This window comes from Poecilia reticulata, chromosome 2 (genome assembly GCF_904066995.2).
Source record: "Poecilia reticulata chromosome 2, P_reticulata-male-v2, whole genome shotgun sequence".
NCBI classification, from domain to species: domain Eukaryota; kingdom Metazoa; phylum Chordata; class Actinopteri; order Cyprinodontiformes; family Poeciliidae; genus Poecilia; species Poecilia reticulata.
The window spans coordinates 2,397,817-2,411,221 of record NC_088831.1 but is presented as its reverse complement, the minus strand read 5'-3'; the positions used below and the strand labels follow the sequence as shown (position 1 = coordinate 2,411,221).

General features: G+C 38.6%; 1 protein-coding gene across 2 annotated transcripts in view; it reads right to left on the bottom strand.

The window, feature by feature from the left end:
* The window catches only part of prox1a (prospero homeobox 1a), a 58,373-nt gene that overhangs the window by 20,151 nt on the left and 24,817 nt on the right, over positions 1 to 13,405 (bottom strand). For both annotated transcript variants that reach the window (XM_008423341.3, XM_017310024.2), the window contains one exon: positions 5,772 to 5,966. In XM_008423341.3, the coding sequence (XP_008421563.1) occupies positions 5,772 to 5,966 (195 nt within the window). The remainder of the gene's footprint in view (positions 1 to 5,771; positions 5,967 to 13,405) is intronic.

The following is a 13,405-nucleotide window of genomic DNA, read 5'->3' as shown; positions in this document are numbered from 1 at the left end:
TCAGGTCCCCTTACACCAATATTGGCTAGAAAGAAGTGGGGAGGGAATGTGACTTCTGCAAATCGCTTTGACAAGGACACCCGCGCCTAGAGCGGGCGTCCTCTTTCGCCTCATTGAACACGCATACGCACACACACACCTCAGCAGAATCGCCAGGGTAACAGTTGACTTGGTGGTGGGTAATTTTGAACAAGATGTGCTTAAATACATTTAAAGAAACTACTTGAGAAAATACATTTCCAACATGTCTATACATTTCTCAACTATAAATGGACATGGATGTCATTAATTTACAGGTCTTATTACAGGTCTTTTATGGTTTACTGGACCATACTTCTCCAGGACTGGTCAATTGGGTAAAACTTAATTTGACGGGTTGTGAGTAAGACTTTCATGATACCGTCATAATCATGACATAACAAATAATTTAAAAATTATGTAGCTTTATGTTATTAAAGTTTAACCAGTAATATTTTTATAACAAATTTATGTCAGATCACGATTTCTTGGTTAATGTCAAGTTGTCATAACGAAGACATTTTGAATAATGTCAACTTTGTATTAAACATGACATTATTTACCAAATGACACTTGAAGACAACAGTAATAAATATTCATGAAGACTTACTCATGTTGATGACAGGTGTTATGTCATGTTTTTGACAGTGTCATGACAGTCTTATTTACAACCTGTCAAATATAGCGTTACCATCAATTACACCACAAACTTCATTGCATATTTAATCTTTCTTAGTTGAGTCAATTTAAATTGGTTAGATTCTTGTCAAAGATGTGGCTTTAAACCACAGTCCTACAATTTGTGGATGGGTCAGGACAAGCGGAGGCTATTCCAGATGTAATCCAACAGTAGTTGTGCCATTTGAGTATAAGTAGAAATCTGTCTCCCTTAGATGAAATAAAATGGGTGAGGATGTTAACGAAGAATCCCAGAACCAAGCCTTCATTGATCTGAAAACTGCTGGAGCACTAGATGTCCATAGTGCTGGCCAAGAAAGTAGACATGGCTAAGATTAAGGGACAATTGGGTAAAGGTGAGGATTTCAGATCTAAGAAAATCAATACCAGGTGTTGAGGTAATATTAGACCACAACCTTTTTCTAAGCCTTTAGACTAGCGGTTCTCAACGTGGGCGGTACCACCCCCCAGGGGGCGTTCAGAGGACCGCAGGGGGGGCTGGCTGACATTTTTACAAAAGGGGGGCGCTGGGATGCCTTTGGGGGGCGTTTATCCATTCATCCATCCATTTTCTTTGCACCCTTGTCCCATAGTGGGGTCGGGAGGGTTGCTGGTGCCTATCTCCAGCTAACGTTCTGGGCGAGAGGCGGGGTTCACCCTGGACAGGTCGCCAGTCTGTCGCAGGGCAACACAGAGACACACAGAACAAACACAGAACAAACAACCATGCACACACACAGGCCAATTAACCTGACAGTCATGTTTTTGGACTGTGGGAGGAAACCAGAGTACCCGGAGAAAACCCACCCATATTCATATATATATATATATATATATATATATATATATATATATATATATATATATATATATATTTAGTCGGAGGTAAACTTAAATGCACAACAACGCCAGTTTAGACTTTGAGCAACTTGGTAAAACTGTATTGTGTAACATTAAACCATAATAAGCTCTTCTTCTATTCAGTGTTTGTTAGCTTCTGTTAGCTTCTTGGCGCAGCTCTGTTCTCCTGCTACTGGTAGGTAAAATCATGATACGCTCACTCAAGCACATGCAGAGGGGGGAGCTATGGGGGCTTGAGCACCAGCCCTTTTTGCTCCTTGCCCCCAAGTGCCCTTTTTGTCAATTTGTATTTTTTTATTTTTTATTTTTTTGTATTATTATTTTCTAAGCCCACTTCTGACACATAACATGTACTAAAATTATTATTTATTTATTTATTTATTTATTTATTTATTTATTTATTTATTTATTTATTTTGTACAACATAATAAGCCCTCCGGTCACCTTGTTACCTTTGACCTTTTACCCTTGACGCATGACGCAATTGCCTCTCGCAGTGAGATAAGGCGACTAACTGCGGAGCTCAAGGTAGTGAACATTCCAGATTACAGAACAGTTTTTGGTGAATTAAAAAAAAACAACATTTTTGATGAATAAAGTGGAGTAGACTTGCTACTTGTCAGATGACGAAAAACGTTGAAGTATTGTTTCTGCAGAGAGGTAATGAAATACAACAGACACTGACGGGCCTTTGCGTCTGCCTTTCTCTGAAGAACTACTGAGCGGAAGGAGACAGCCAGGGGAGGAGAAACTGTTCTTATCTATTGATTCAGTATTTTTATCAGACAGACATTAGGCTGTTGTTGTAGTGCTATTAGCTAGCTGCTAGCTAACGACTTTGCTAGCAAAGCAAGATAACTAACAGCTTCTTCCCTGTATCGTTAAGGATGTCAGTCATTCTTCAGTATCGCTTATGCAATGGGGCACATCGCCCGTCCAAAACCGATCATCTCCATAATGGATATATGTCTTCCAATTTTCTTTGCTGCATAATGTACATTTCATTTATTCTAGCGTTAGGTAAATGTATCTTGAAGGAGAATAGCACTTAACTAAAAGTCCAACAAGGATATTCATTTAGAATTAAAAATAACTCACCGTAAATTACCATGATGGTGTCATTAATGAAGGGGAAAAAACTCAACCCAGACTTTAAGTTGGGTTGAGTTCAAGTCTGACTTTAACCCAACTTAAAGTCAACCCAGACTTTAAGTTGGGTTGAGTTGAGCTGTCTAATATTTTTGGAGCTCCCTACAAATGATTTACTCCTAATTGTTACTGGGGAAATATGTCATTTATTGTAAGATAATTTTTTTCCCCCAATTATTCAATGGGGGGGAAAAAACGAACCTCAGTTAAGTAAAATAAAATTGTAATCAAAACTTTTGGAATTGTAATGATTTATTTTCTAAAAAACAAATTGTTTTGTTTAAAAAACTTTGTTAAATTAAATAACAAATTTTGTGTCTTGTGAACTTAAAAAGTTATTTTCCAAACATAAACTTTTATTTGCACACATCAGAAATATGTTGTTGTGATTTTAGGCCCTGCCCACGACGTCATGTGAGAATCACAAGCAAAACTTTGAGTCAAACAAAAACTTAGAATATTAAGAAAAGATTTCTGACTTTCACAAATAAGTTTGTTTTGCAAAAAAAAAATACTTCATGAGACAAATGTGTGATTTAAATGTTTTTTTATAGATTACAGTTCACTAAAAGGTTGCATTGTGCCGTTGTTTATATTTTTAATAGTGTAATTCTGTAAAGACAAAATATGTCTGGTGGTCTAGCTCTGATTTACATATCTTGCTAAATTGCGGGTTTGAATATTGCAATACTTTCCTATAACAAAATAGACCTGCAGAAAGAAATTACTAATAAAATATCTTACATAGGCATAGTGTTATGCTCTATATGGAGATGTTTGTTAGCTTTGATTGTATATCTCACAATTTTGTAATTTATCATTGTTTATTAAAATCTGAAAGCTGTGTGGCTTTGTTAATATTCTGTCCTAGAATGCGGTTAGATGTGCCCTTTTTTTTTTGAGCACCTGCCCCTTTAGTGATCTCTGCACGGCCCTGCCCTCACTGTGTATCCCTCTGAAAAATGAACTAATTTAAATAAAGAAATCAAGAAATCCCACCATGGGTGATACCACGATAGAGAGCGTTCATTTTATAGCGTCAACACCGGTGCTGTAAGTGGTCCGGTATGAAACGGGGGTGATAGAACAACACAGCACTTTTAAATTTCAATAATCAGAATGCAGAAATTGTTTCCGTTGTTTTAAAAGGTTTATATCAGTCTGCCTTTTCCCCATCAATACGCTTCCCGACCGCCCTGCACCTTAGGGGCTTAAAAAAAAAGACGTTCACATTGCAAAACTCTAAAACAGCAGAAGCGGGACATAAAACAGAGCGACAAACTAGATGTGAATTATGGCATAAAAACATAAAATCCGACGCTGAACAGTGAAAAAAGATTAGGCAGCACAGCAGGTGATGAGATTACTGATGGTGAGCGTCAATAAACGATAAAATAAATTTAGCAACAGGAAAGAAACTAAAGTGGACATAGCAATAAACCAAGAGAGGATAATACTAATCAAATGAAACTAAATGGAAATGAATGAAGAACACAATGCAAGAATAAACTAAGAAACTAAAGTAAATACAGAGGAATAAACTGGTATGGCAAGACCTTTCGAGCAATAATTAATACAGAGGTCTGTATGGCAAGAACAAACAGACACTATTTCCACATAAAAGGTAAAATAATATTGTTGAAATGTCATGGGTTTGTTGAGACCACATCTAGTACTGAGAATAAATATATCTTATAGAACATAACAGTAAAGAACTGATCACTTATTTATGTTTTTAATTAGATTTGATATATTTCTTCAATATTATTTTTCATGTCAGTGTTAATGTCATGAGGCTGTTCAGTGACTCCATGACACTTTCAATTTGACTCATTAGGATTTTATTAAGAACCAGATGTGTTCTTTGTAATTTCTGCCCAGTAATACTATTAATCTATAAATCAATAGACAGGTCTATATAAAGATATAATCCATGTTTCTGTCTCATGTTTGTATGGCATTAAGAGAATCTGGAACTTTTGTTTTTCCACTGAAAGCTCTAGTTTGCACAGTAAATGCCATGTGGGTGAAGTTTTATGGATGATACTCTGATGTCCCATTCTCCTGAAGGCAGCACAGAGCTGCACCACCAAAACTCACAGAAACACTGAAGAGAAGAGCTATGATTAATGTAGTTACAGTTCTATCCATGTTTTAATGTTGCAGAGCTCAGTCGTTTTGCAAATAGTTTAAAGTTTAAACTGGCATTGCTGTACATCTTTTATCAGGTCATTTTGTGCAAGATTTAACAACTAGAAAATGGCAAAGAATAAGAATATTTTTTCCACTCTGATTAGCTGCTGTTAGACCTACCGATTTTAACTTGAATGTTCATTGCATTTTTTGTAGACACCTGTGAAAATAATTTCTATTCCCATGACTTTTTTGTTTTCTGGGAAATTATTTTTGATGATAAATACAGAAACAAGCATAAAAATTAAAACATCTACAATAGTGATAGTAATATTAATGATAAAAAAATAGTCTGCAAAGTAGCCTGCAAATTCTTTGGTGGGGGGCGGTGAGGGACCTGGATAAAGGCTAGGGGGGCCCTGGCCCAAAAAAGGTTGAGAAATACTGCTTTAGACCTTCCCTAAAAGCTGGGTCTGTCTTAGGAAACCAACCAGTTTATTGGAACTCAAACATTCTCCGAGAAGAGCGTTTAAAAATCCAGTCAGAATTATCCTGGATGTCATGGTAACGGGAATGATGATGGTGGGAGTTTGTCCTGTAATTGTGTCTTTGGGGAAGAAACTTAACTGCCTTGCCCTTGTATGGTGGACAGAAGACCTGGTCGTGCCGGTGCATGGCAGCCTTCTGACAGACCATCAGTGTGTGCGTGTATGTGTGAATGGGTAAATGACTGAAACGCTTTAGAATCCTCTAGTCTAGATAAAGTGCTATACAAGTACAGGCCATTTACTATTTATCATGTGGCTGAGGTGCAACTTACTACACTTCTACTAACTAGAACTATCCATATAGAGGAAATGACTGTTAGCCTGATTTTTGGGTTGTCCATCAGTTCTCCTGACCAAACCAAAGCGCCTGACATCGAGTCTTACCTCAAAGTCATTGGCCTTGTTGTAGTGCATGTTGAGAGCCCTGAAGAGTTCTGCGTCCCGGCTCACCATCAGGTCTTCGGCCACGGTTTCACCCTCATTGATGGCCTGACGGGCAAACTTCTCCATCTGGATATAGTAGAACTCTCTAAAGTTGCTGAACCACTTGATCAGCTGGGAGGTGATGCACCGATTGAACTGGGAGATAAAAAAAAAAGAATGTGTATGGTTTAATCAAATACTGTACATCAAGAAAATTTGGGAAAGGTGGCCTTTCCCTAAAATACTGATCAAAATTAAAAATGTTCTCTGTAACTGCGGTTGAGGACCTCACTCACTAGCCAGGCTTAAATACTTAAATACTATTAACAGACTGGCTTATGCTATGAACCAAATTTAAATAAAACTATCCAATGTTTTCTGCTGTATCATGTATCACATCATAACCCAATGTTTGCTTTTGTCCTCGTTTGCATGACAGCATGCCTTCATCTGAGCCGCTGAATGACTGCTTGCATTAATTATGGCAATCCATGAACTTGGGAATTTGCTTTTTGTCTGGCAACGTGGATTTTCCATGCAAATAATTTTCTTGTTTCGCAGTATGAAAAAAACCCCAACTCAAACATGTAACTAAATATTTTATTTATATATTTTTCTATCACTGGGAGATAGCTCCACCACAGCAACTGCTCTGAGCCAACCATGACGGTTGTAGTCATCCACAACCACGCCTAACAGTAAGCATGAAACATTAAGTTTAACATCTAACATAAATGAGGCCTGCAAAGTTTAAGATGGAGTTGTTTTTTTTTTTTTAATCTCTGAGTATTTTCTGGTTTGGTGAATTTTCTAGGATGTTTTCTCCTCTCCTGGGAGGACTAGCAATTGTCTCAAATGGCTTCTTACTGAAAAGTAACAGAGTTTATTGTTTTGAAATGTTCATATAAGTCTTCTCAGATTCATGGGCCACAACATTTTTCTTCTCTACCCACATTGCTGGGTTCAAATCCCAATCGGAACCCTATCCAAATGCAGGTCCATGTTCTACCCTGAGATGTGTGGCTTCTCTCTAGTACTTCTTCCCACAGTCCAAAAACATGATTGTTAGCTCCAGTCAGTTTGCCCTAACCCTAACACTGCATGGTCATTTGTCCGGTGACAGATTTTCAGGAGTTGAGTTTGACCCCTTAGTTCAAGCGAAAGGAACTCTAAAAGCTGCAGCATACCAATCATCTTGGCCTCTTCATGTTCCCACATGACTAATCACTGAGTGCAGAAATAAGGTCCATTATAACAAAGATGAGCAAAGGTGTGGCGCAGACCAAAGGAAAGTCCTTTGGTCTGCTCATTTTGTCAGGACCAAAAGCAGACTTTATTTTCTGCGTTTGCTTTCACATTACACTTTTTCCAAATGAACAAAGCCACATGTAAGGCAATCATTGCTCCCATTGGAAAGAAATGTCAGGGGTGGGACAGAGTGTAAAACGTTTAAATATCTACCGTATTTTCCGCACTATAAGGCACACCTAAAAACCTTCAATTTCCTCAAAAGCCGACAGTGCGCCTTATAATCCGGTGCGCCTTATATATGGACCAATATTGAGCCACAACAGGTGTAGTAACTACGGTAAGCAGCCGCCGACTTCATTTTCCCCGTAGAAGAAGAAGTGCGCGGTGCATGCTGGGATAGTTGTCAGAACACTGGTTTGTTAATAAAGTTTGATAATACATTTAAAGCAAGGGTGTGAGGGGCAGGGTAAGAGAGACAGAGACTGCGGCAGCAGCGTGTCGGTTGGTCTGTGTTACCCAGAAAGCAGTTGGGCACAATATCGCAACACCAAAACCATGAGTGAAACAACAACTGGGGCAGCCTACTATATAAAGTACTCGGGGACTGCTTCTTTACAAATGTGGATGTGTAATAATAGAGTACGGAACAAATTGGCAACCCAAACTGAAGTGTCTATTCTATGCGCCTTATAATGTGGTATGCCTTATATATGAAACTTTTTTTAAAATAGGCCGTTCATTGAAGGTGCGCCTTATAATCCGGTGCGCCTTATAGTGTGGAAAATACGGTATTTTATCACGTTTTATAAAGCTCATTCGAGGGTTATTCTAGTAAGAGAAGTTGGAGCTTAATTTTGGCTTCATTATGTTGCTTAGATGTTTCTAATTCTGTCCTAGAAGAAAAGCTGCCATGAAGAGAGAGAGAAAACAACAAACTGCTGACCAGCAGTCTCCAGAAAGAAGAAACACAGAGGAACACAGACTAAACTGCAAGGACTGAAGACTTTAATGCTATAGACTTCCACTATCTCCACTGTTCAGATAAAACAGAAACGTTCGTTTTACAAGAAAAAAAAATTAAAGATTTTGTCAAGATTTGGTTATGTTTTTTTGTTGTTGTTTTAGATAATTTAAATTAGTTTACATCAACTTTTAATTATTGGACAGGAGTTTGACAGCATTTTAGCCTTAAGTGGAAGCAAAATGTGTAGAAAAACAAACAGTGAAAATACATGTGTGTGTTTGCGTGTGTGTGTATGCGTGCGTGTGTGTGCGTGTGTGTGTGTGTCTGCGTGTGTGTGTGTGTGTGTGCGCGCGCGTGTGTGTGTGTGCGTGTGTGTGTGTGTGTGCGTGTGTGTGCGTGTGTTCGTTGAAGGGGAAAAACTGCTTTGACACAGAGATTAAGCTCTGTATTGTTACAAGACATTGTCTCACAGGAACGAGGGATGGGGGACGGTGGGGAGTTGAGACGAATAACAGACAGAGGGATGAATGGTAGGAAAAAAGGAATGCACAGAGGGCATGAGATGAGGGAAAGAGATATTTTGTCGCTGGTGGTCACTTGGGGGTGACATAATGGAGCATAACTGCAGGCGGGGGTGGAGGGGGCAACAGGAGGGGAAAGTGTTTGTGAGGTTGGGTACATTTTCTGACCTACAAGTTGCTTAGAAACAACAACTAACTGGCTGTTGGATGGATTTAAAAACCCTTAAAATATATCTATTTTATTTCTTCTCACGCTGAATTTTAAAAAAAAGATTTTAATTAGAGTATATTTATTTTGTGAATAGAATTAAATAAACAAAAATAAATAAATAAATAAATAAAAGCGCAGTGATGTTCACTCCAAATTAAATCTTTGAAGTGAATGACCTGAGGAGGTTGGAGGAGAAAAAGAAACGGTTAAAGATTCCTCTTTCGGGATACTCTAGATGGGATATGCGCTGAGAAGGTTTAAAAGTCCACTGTTAAAGTTCCAGCAACATCATAAAGTGGAGTGCACAAACTACACAAATTAAAATAAACGTTTTGTTGCTTTTTCTATTTTATCTGCTCAATGATAAACTAAATATCTGCAACATTTTATGGATAGAAACAATATAGTCAGATTTTTGTAGACAAACCATCTATACATCATTGGAGATGACATACAAAGTCTTTTGCACAATCCGGTTCAAAAACACTTTAATTCCGAGATGAAATCAAATGTTGCTAGAGTTACAACTCTAATTAGATTATCTATAAACAAAAACATATAAAGCTGAAAAAAGTTTGTTGTCCTGAGATACAAAACTAAAAGCTATTCAGAAGCCAGATGTTTTGCACCTACTCATTGCACCTCCTGCAATGAAACTCATGGTGCATGTTTGAGTTTCTGCTCAAACATGGACCATGAACTGACAAACCGCTCTCCCACTAACACACCCAGCCCCAATCAGCACAAAACAAAACAACAGACACAAGAAAGAAAGATAATGGAAGTGGTGAGCAGGCAAATCGCTGAGTTTGAGGAATGCCATTTTATGTTTACGATGAAGTGGCAGTAAAGGGAGCGTGTCAGAGATGGTGTCAGGGAGGCCTGACTCCCCGTATTCTTCTGTTGACAGTGGGTGTTGTCATTGCCCCGGGGCCACAACTGAAGGGCAGACACTCACATCCTTTAAGAATATGCCCACTTCAACTAAAAACACCATAGGTCAGCAAGTTATTTTTGTTTGTTTATTTTCTAACAGACAGGGAAATTGCTCAGTAAGCAAAAGTCTCAGAAAAACCAGTCCTATATGGAGGGACGGCTGTGGTATCCACCGTTTCCTTTCTGTGAGATTTGGCTGTGTGGGTAACAGGTAAACCTAGACATCTCTCACCCCAACAACAGGTTCTAAGTAATTCTGGGGACTCCCAAGAATGATTCCAGACCTTATTGAATTGAATTCAGGTCCTGAGGGTCTCAAAGCAGGTGCCAAAAAGGATCCTGATTAAATGCCTCAACTGGTACACTGAACTCTGTCTCTAAAGGAGAGCCCAGACACCCAACAGACAAAACTAACCTCAGTCACTTGTATCTAAATCAGCTATTATTCATTTCTCATGATAGTCTAAATTCTTTGCTTGAGGCAAGACTGACTCCCAAACCTTTTCCAACTTTAGTCTTTGCAGAAACTCCACCATGGCATGGCAGAGGGGTTTGAGTGCTAATGAGCATTTGAACTGATCAGACAGTTCAAATGCCTATGTGATCAGGCATTTGCACTAATCAGACTAATACGTTTCCTTCAACAATGCATTGTTGAAGGAAATGTATTAGAGGTGCGGACACCCTCCATGTTTCCAGTTCTCGTGAGTGTGTGTTTGCTTGAGTCCTCCAAACATACTCATAGCCATTGTGGCCAAAAAGCTTAAAGCTAAACTTTTTGGCCACCCTTATGATAAGGGTATGCGTTTTTTAAGAAAATTATTACAAGGAAGCATTATGGTGAGTATTGGGTACAGCTGAATTTGTTAAGACAAGCTGCTTCATATTCTCCTGGCATTGCCAAATTGGCTGTGTAACTTATTGTGCAACTGATTGACAGGATGGCTAAACGGTGGCATGGACTCTAAATGATTCCCGCTGAGGCGAATACATTGAGATGTCACTTCAGCCTCTTGAGGCAGGAGTGATAAATGCGTCACAGCTTCACGCTCACTGCATGCCTGTAACTTAGTGTGAGTGTAAATAGTCAGCTGCGTGTGACTTCGAAGGAGCTCCCTGAGCCAGAAAGCGTCTAATTAATCCTCCTCCAATCTTAACGAGGTCTTAATTACTCTCACTGACTCTCTCAAGGCGTCTCGCACTAACTCTGACTGTCTGGTCAGAAGGCAAGAGGTCTAGGATTTTTTTTGTACGTGTGTGTGCGTGTGAATGTGTGTGTGTGTGCGTACGCTTGCTTATCTGCACCCAAAACAGTTGTCAGATCAACCCACTTCCCACACTCAGCGAGGAGGTCATTGTACATAAGAGGCTCATCTTTAAGAACCAGTTTCCCATAGACGAAGTCCATTCAAGTCCAATTAGCGGAGCCATTCAGGGCCTAATTCCCTTACAGTGAACCCTTCTAACACATGCTACTTATTGTTCCCTGGGAAGGAGGGGGTGCCGGTCGGAGTCGGAGTGAGGGTGAGAAAGGGAACGGGAAAGAAACACTGCCCCTGATTTCAGTTCTGATAATGAAGGCAGTGGGACAATTAAACGGGACACAGACTGCTATCTCCTGTCTTCAATAAAGCCTCAAAAAGAAAAGCCTCACTTGTCACAAATAGGATTATCCACGATTTACTTTCTTTTTTCCCATCAAGCAGAGTAATAGTTGTGAAGTGTCACATAAATAAAATGGATTAACTGGGATTATGACTCAATTAAAACTTAAGTTTAGTATATACATTGAAATCAATGTTTATACTGTACATGCAAATGCATGAGACACAAACTGAAAAGAGACTTTATTTCCTGAAAAACGGCAATGTGTGTGTTCTTTTCTTAATTATCATTACATCTACAGAACAGGACCAGGTCCAGATTGCAACAAACATCAGCATCGACTGTCCCTCCACTCACGACTGGCACGGGTCAAAGGTCAGGAAAAGGGCAGCTAACAGCTCTATAGACCCCACACATTGGGGGTCTATAGAGCTGTCTATAGACCCCCAATGTGTGCAGGCAAAAGTCTAAACACAAACTGTTTAGACTTTTGCCTGCAGGTGGCTCTATATAATCGCTGGAGCCAATTGCCACAGACAGTTTCTTGGTGGTCCGTCTCGCTGCTATGATACAAAAGAAGCAGATGTCCGCAACCTGAATTTTTATTTATTATTTTCTTTAGGTATACAGAAACAATAGCTGTACATACATTTATTTTTTCCTTCTTTTTCAAATTTAGGAACATTTTTAAGCCTGCTTTTTGGCTTTAGTTCTTAAAAAAATGTAAATTGTTCCTTACATATAAATTTAGAAATGTTGTAGATGTGTGAACTTCTGTTCACACATCTACAACCCCAACCAATTTGTGATTAGAGCATGTGATTAATCAATGTGATTAGAGCATATTATTTGCTCTAATATAACAAAACATGAAATGTGTTTGCAGTCAGTGTCACAAAACAAACTTTAGCTGTGAAAAAAAAAATAAAATTTCAAAAGCGGTTTTGACTTGCATAGAAACTTTGAACAGTGGCCATCTGCTGTGCAAAGTGGACAACAGAAACATCTCTCTAATGTAAGTTTGCAGAGATTCGTCAGATTACTGAATCGCAATCTGGAGATAAAGTCACAATCTGGAGATAAATGAATTATTAACCTCATTTCAATCTACAACACAAAACCTGAACTTATGCGATGCATAAACTTCATAGTTCTAATAAAGTCATTTGATAAGGCAGAAATAAAAACAAAACAACTTAATTTGGAAATTTAAGAATATAATCAAATAATCTGATTAAAGAATGATATAAGTGTTGGTATGAGTGTTATTAGTTGTCTTCTATGTTTTGATTAGATTTATTTAAACATAAAATAATATTACTCCGTTATGTTTCAGCCTGCTGCATTTCAAAACCATTTTGTTGTCCTTTATACTATGGTATAAATTTGGGTGGAATAAATGGTATAAATTCAGTTTCAAAACAAACTTTAATGTACTAAAAAAGAGGGGAGGTAGTCTGAGTGACATATCCTGAAAATATTCAGGTGAATTTATGAGAATCATATCTAATATTATGGATTCATATCTCTGCAAAAGGTTTTGACTTCTATAGACATTTTAGTGTTTTAGTGCATTTTTCATTTACTTGTTGTAGTTTAATCATCAAACATGGCTTTAATTTCAAGTGTGAAGGAAACCTATTTTCACAAATGTTATATAACTGTATAAATGTTGATTGTTTTAATTGAACTCTTACAAGAGCAGACCAGCTATGCTGCCTGTATTTTTGGATGATGTTTTTCACTTATTTAGTTGCAATTTGGTAATTTCCCCCTTTCAGCAGCTTTTTAATCACTTAATGGACTCTTGGTTGATGGCCAGACAGGTTCTCGCTCTCCTGCGATAGGTCAGCTTAGCAACCTTGAGTTTGCATGGCAACCTGGTGTCCCATGGCAGCCAATGAGGATGTGGCACTCCCACAAGGAAGTGGTCACCATAGACATGAGCCATAGGGCATCTGGTGTGTGAGTGCGTGCGCGTGTGTGCGTGTGTGTGTATGTGCGCATGTGCATGTGTGTGTGTGTGTGTGTGTGTGTGTGTGTGTGTGTGTGTGCGTGTGTGTGTGTAGGGGTGTGTGTGCGTGAGTGTGTGTGAAAGAGAGTGGTT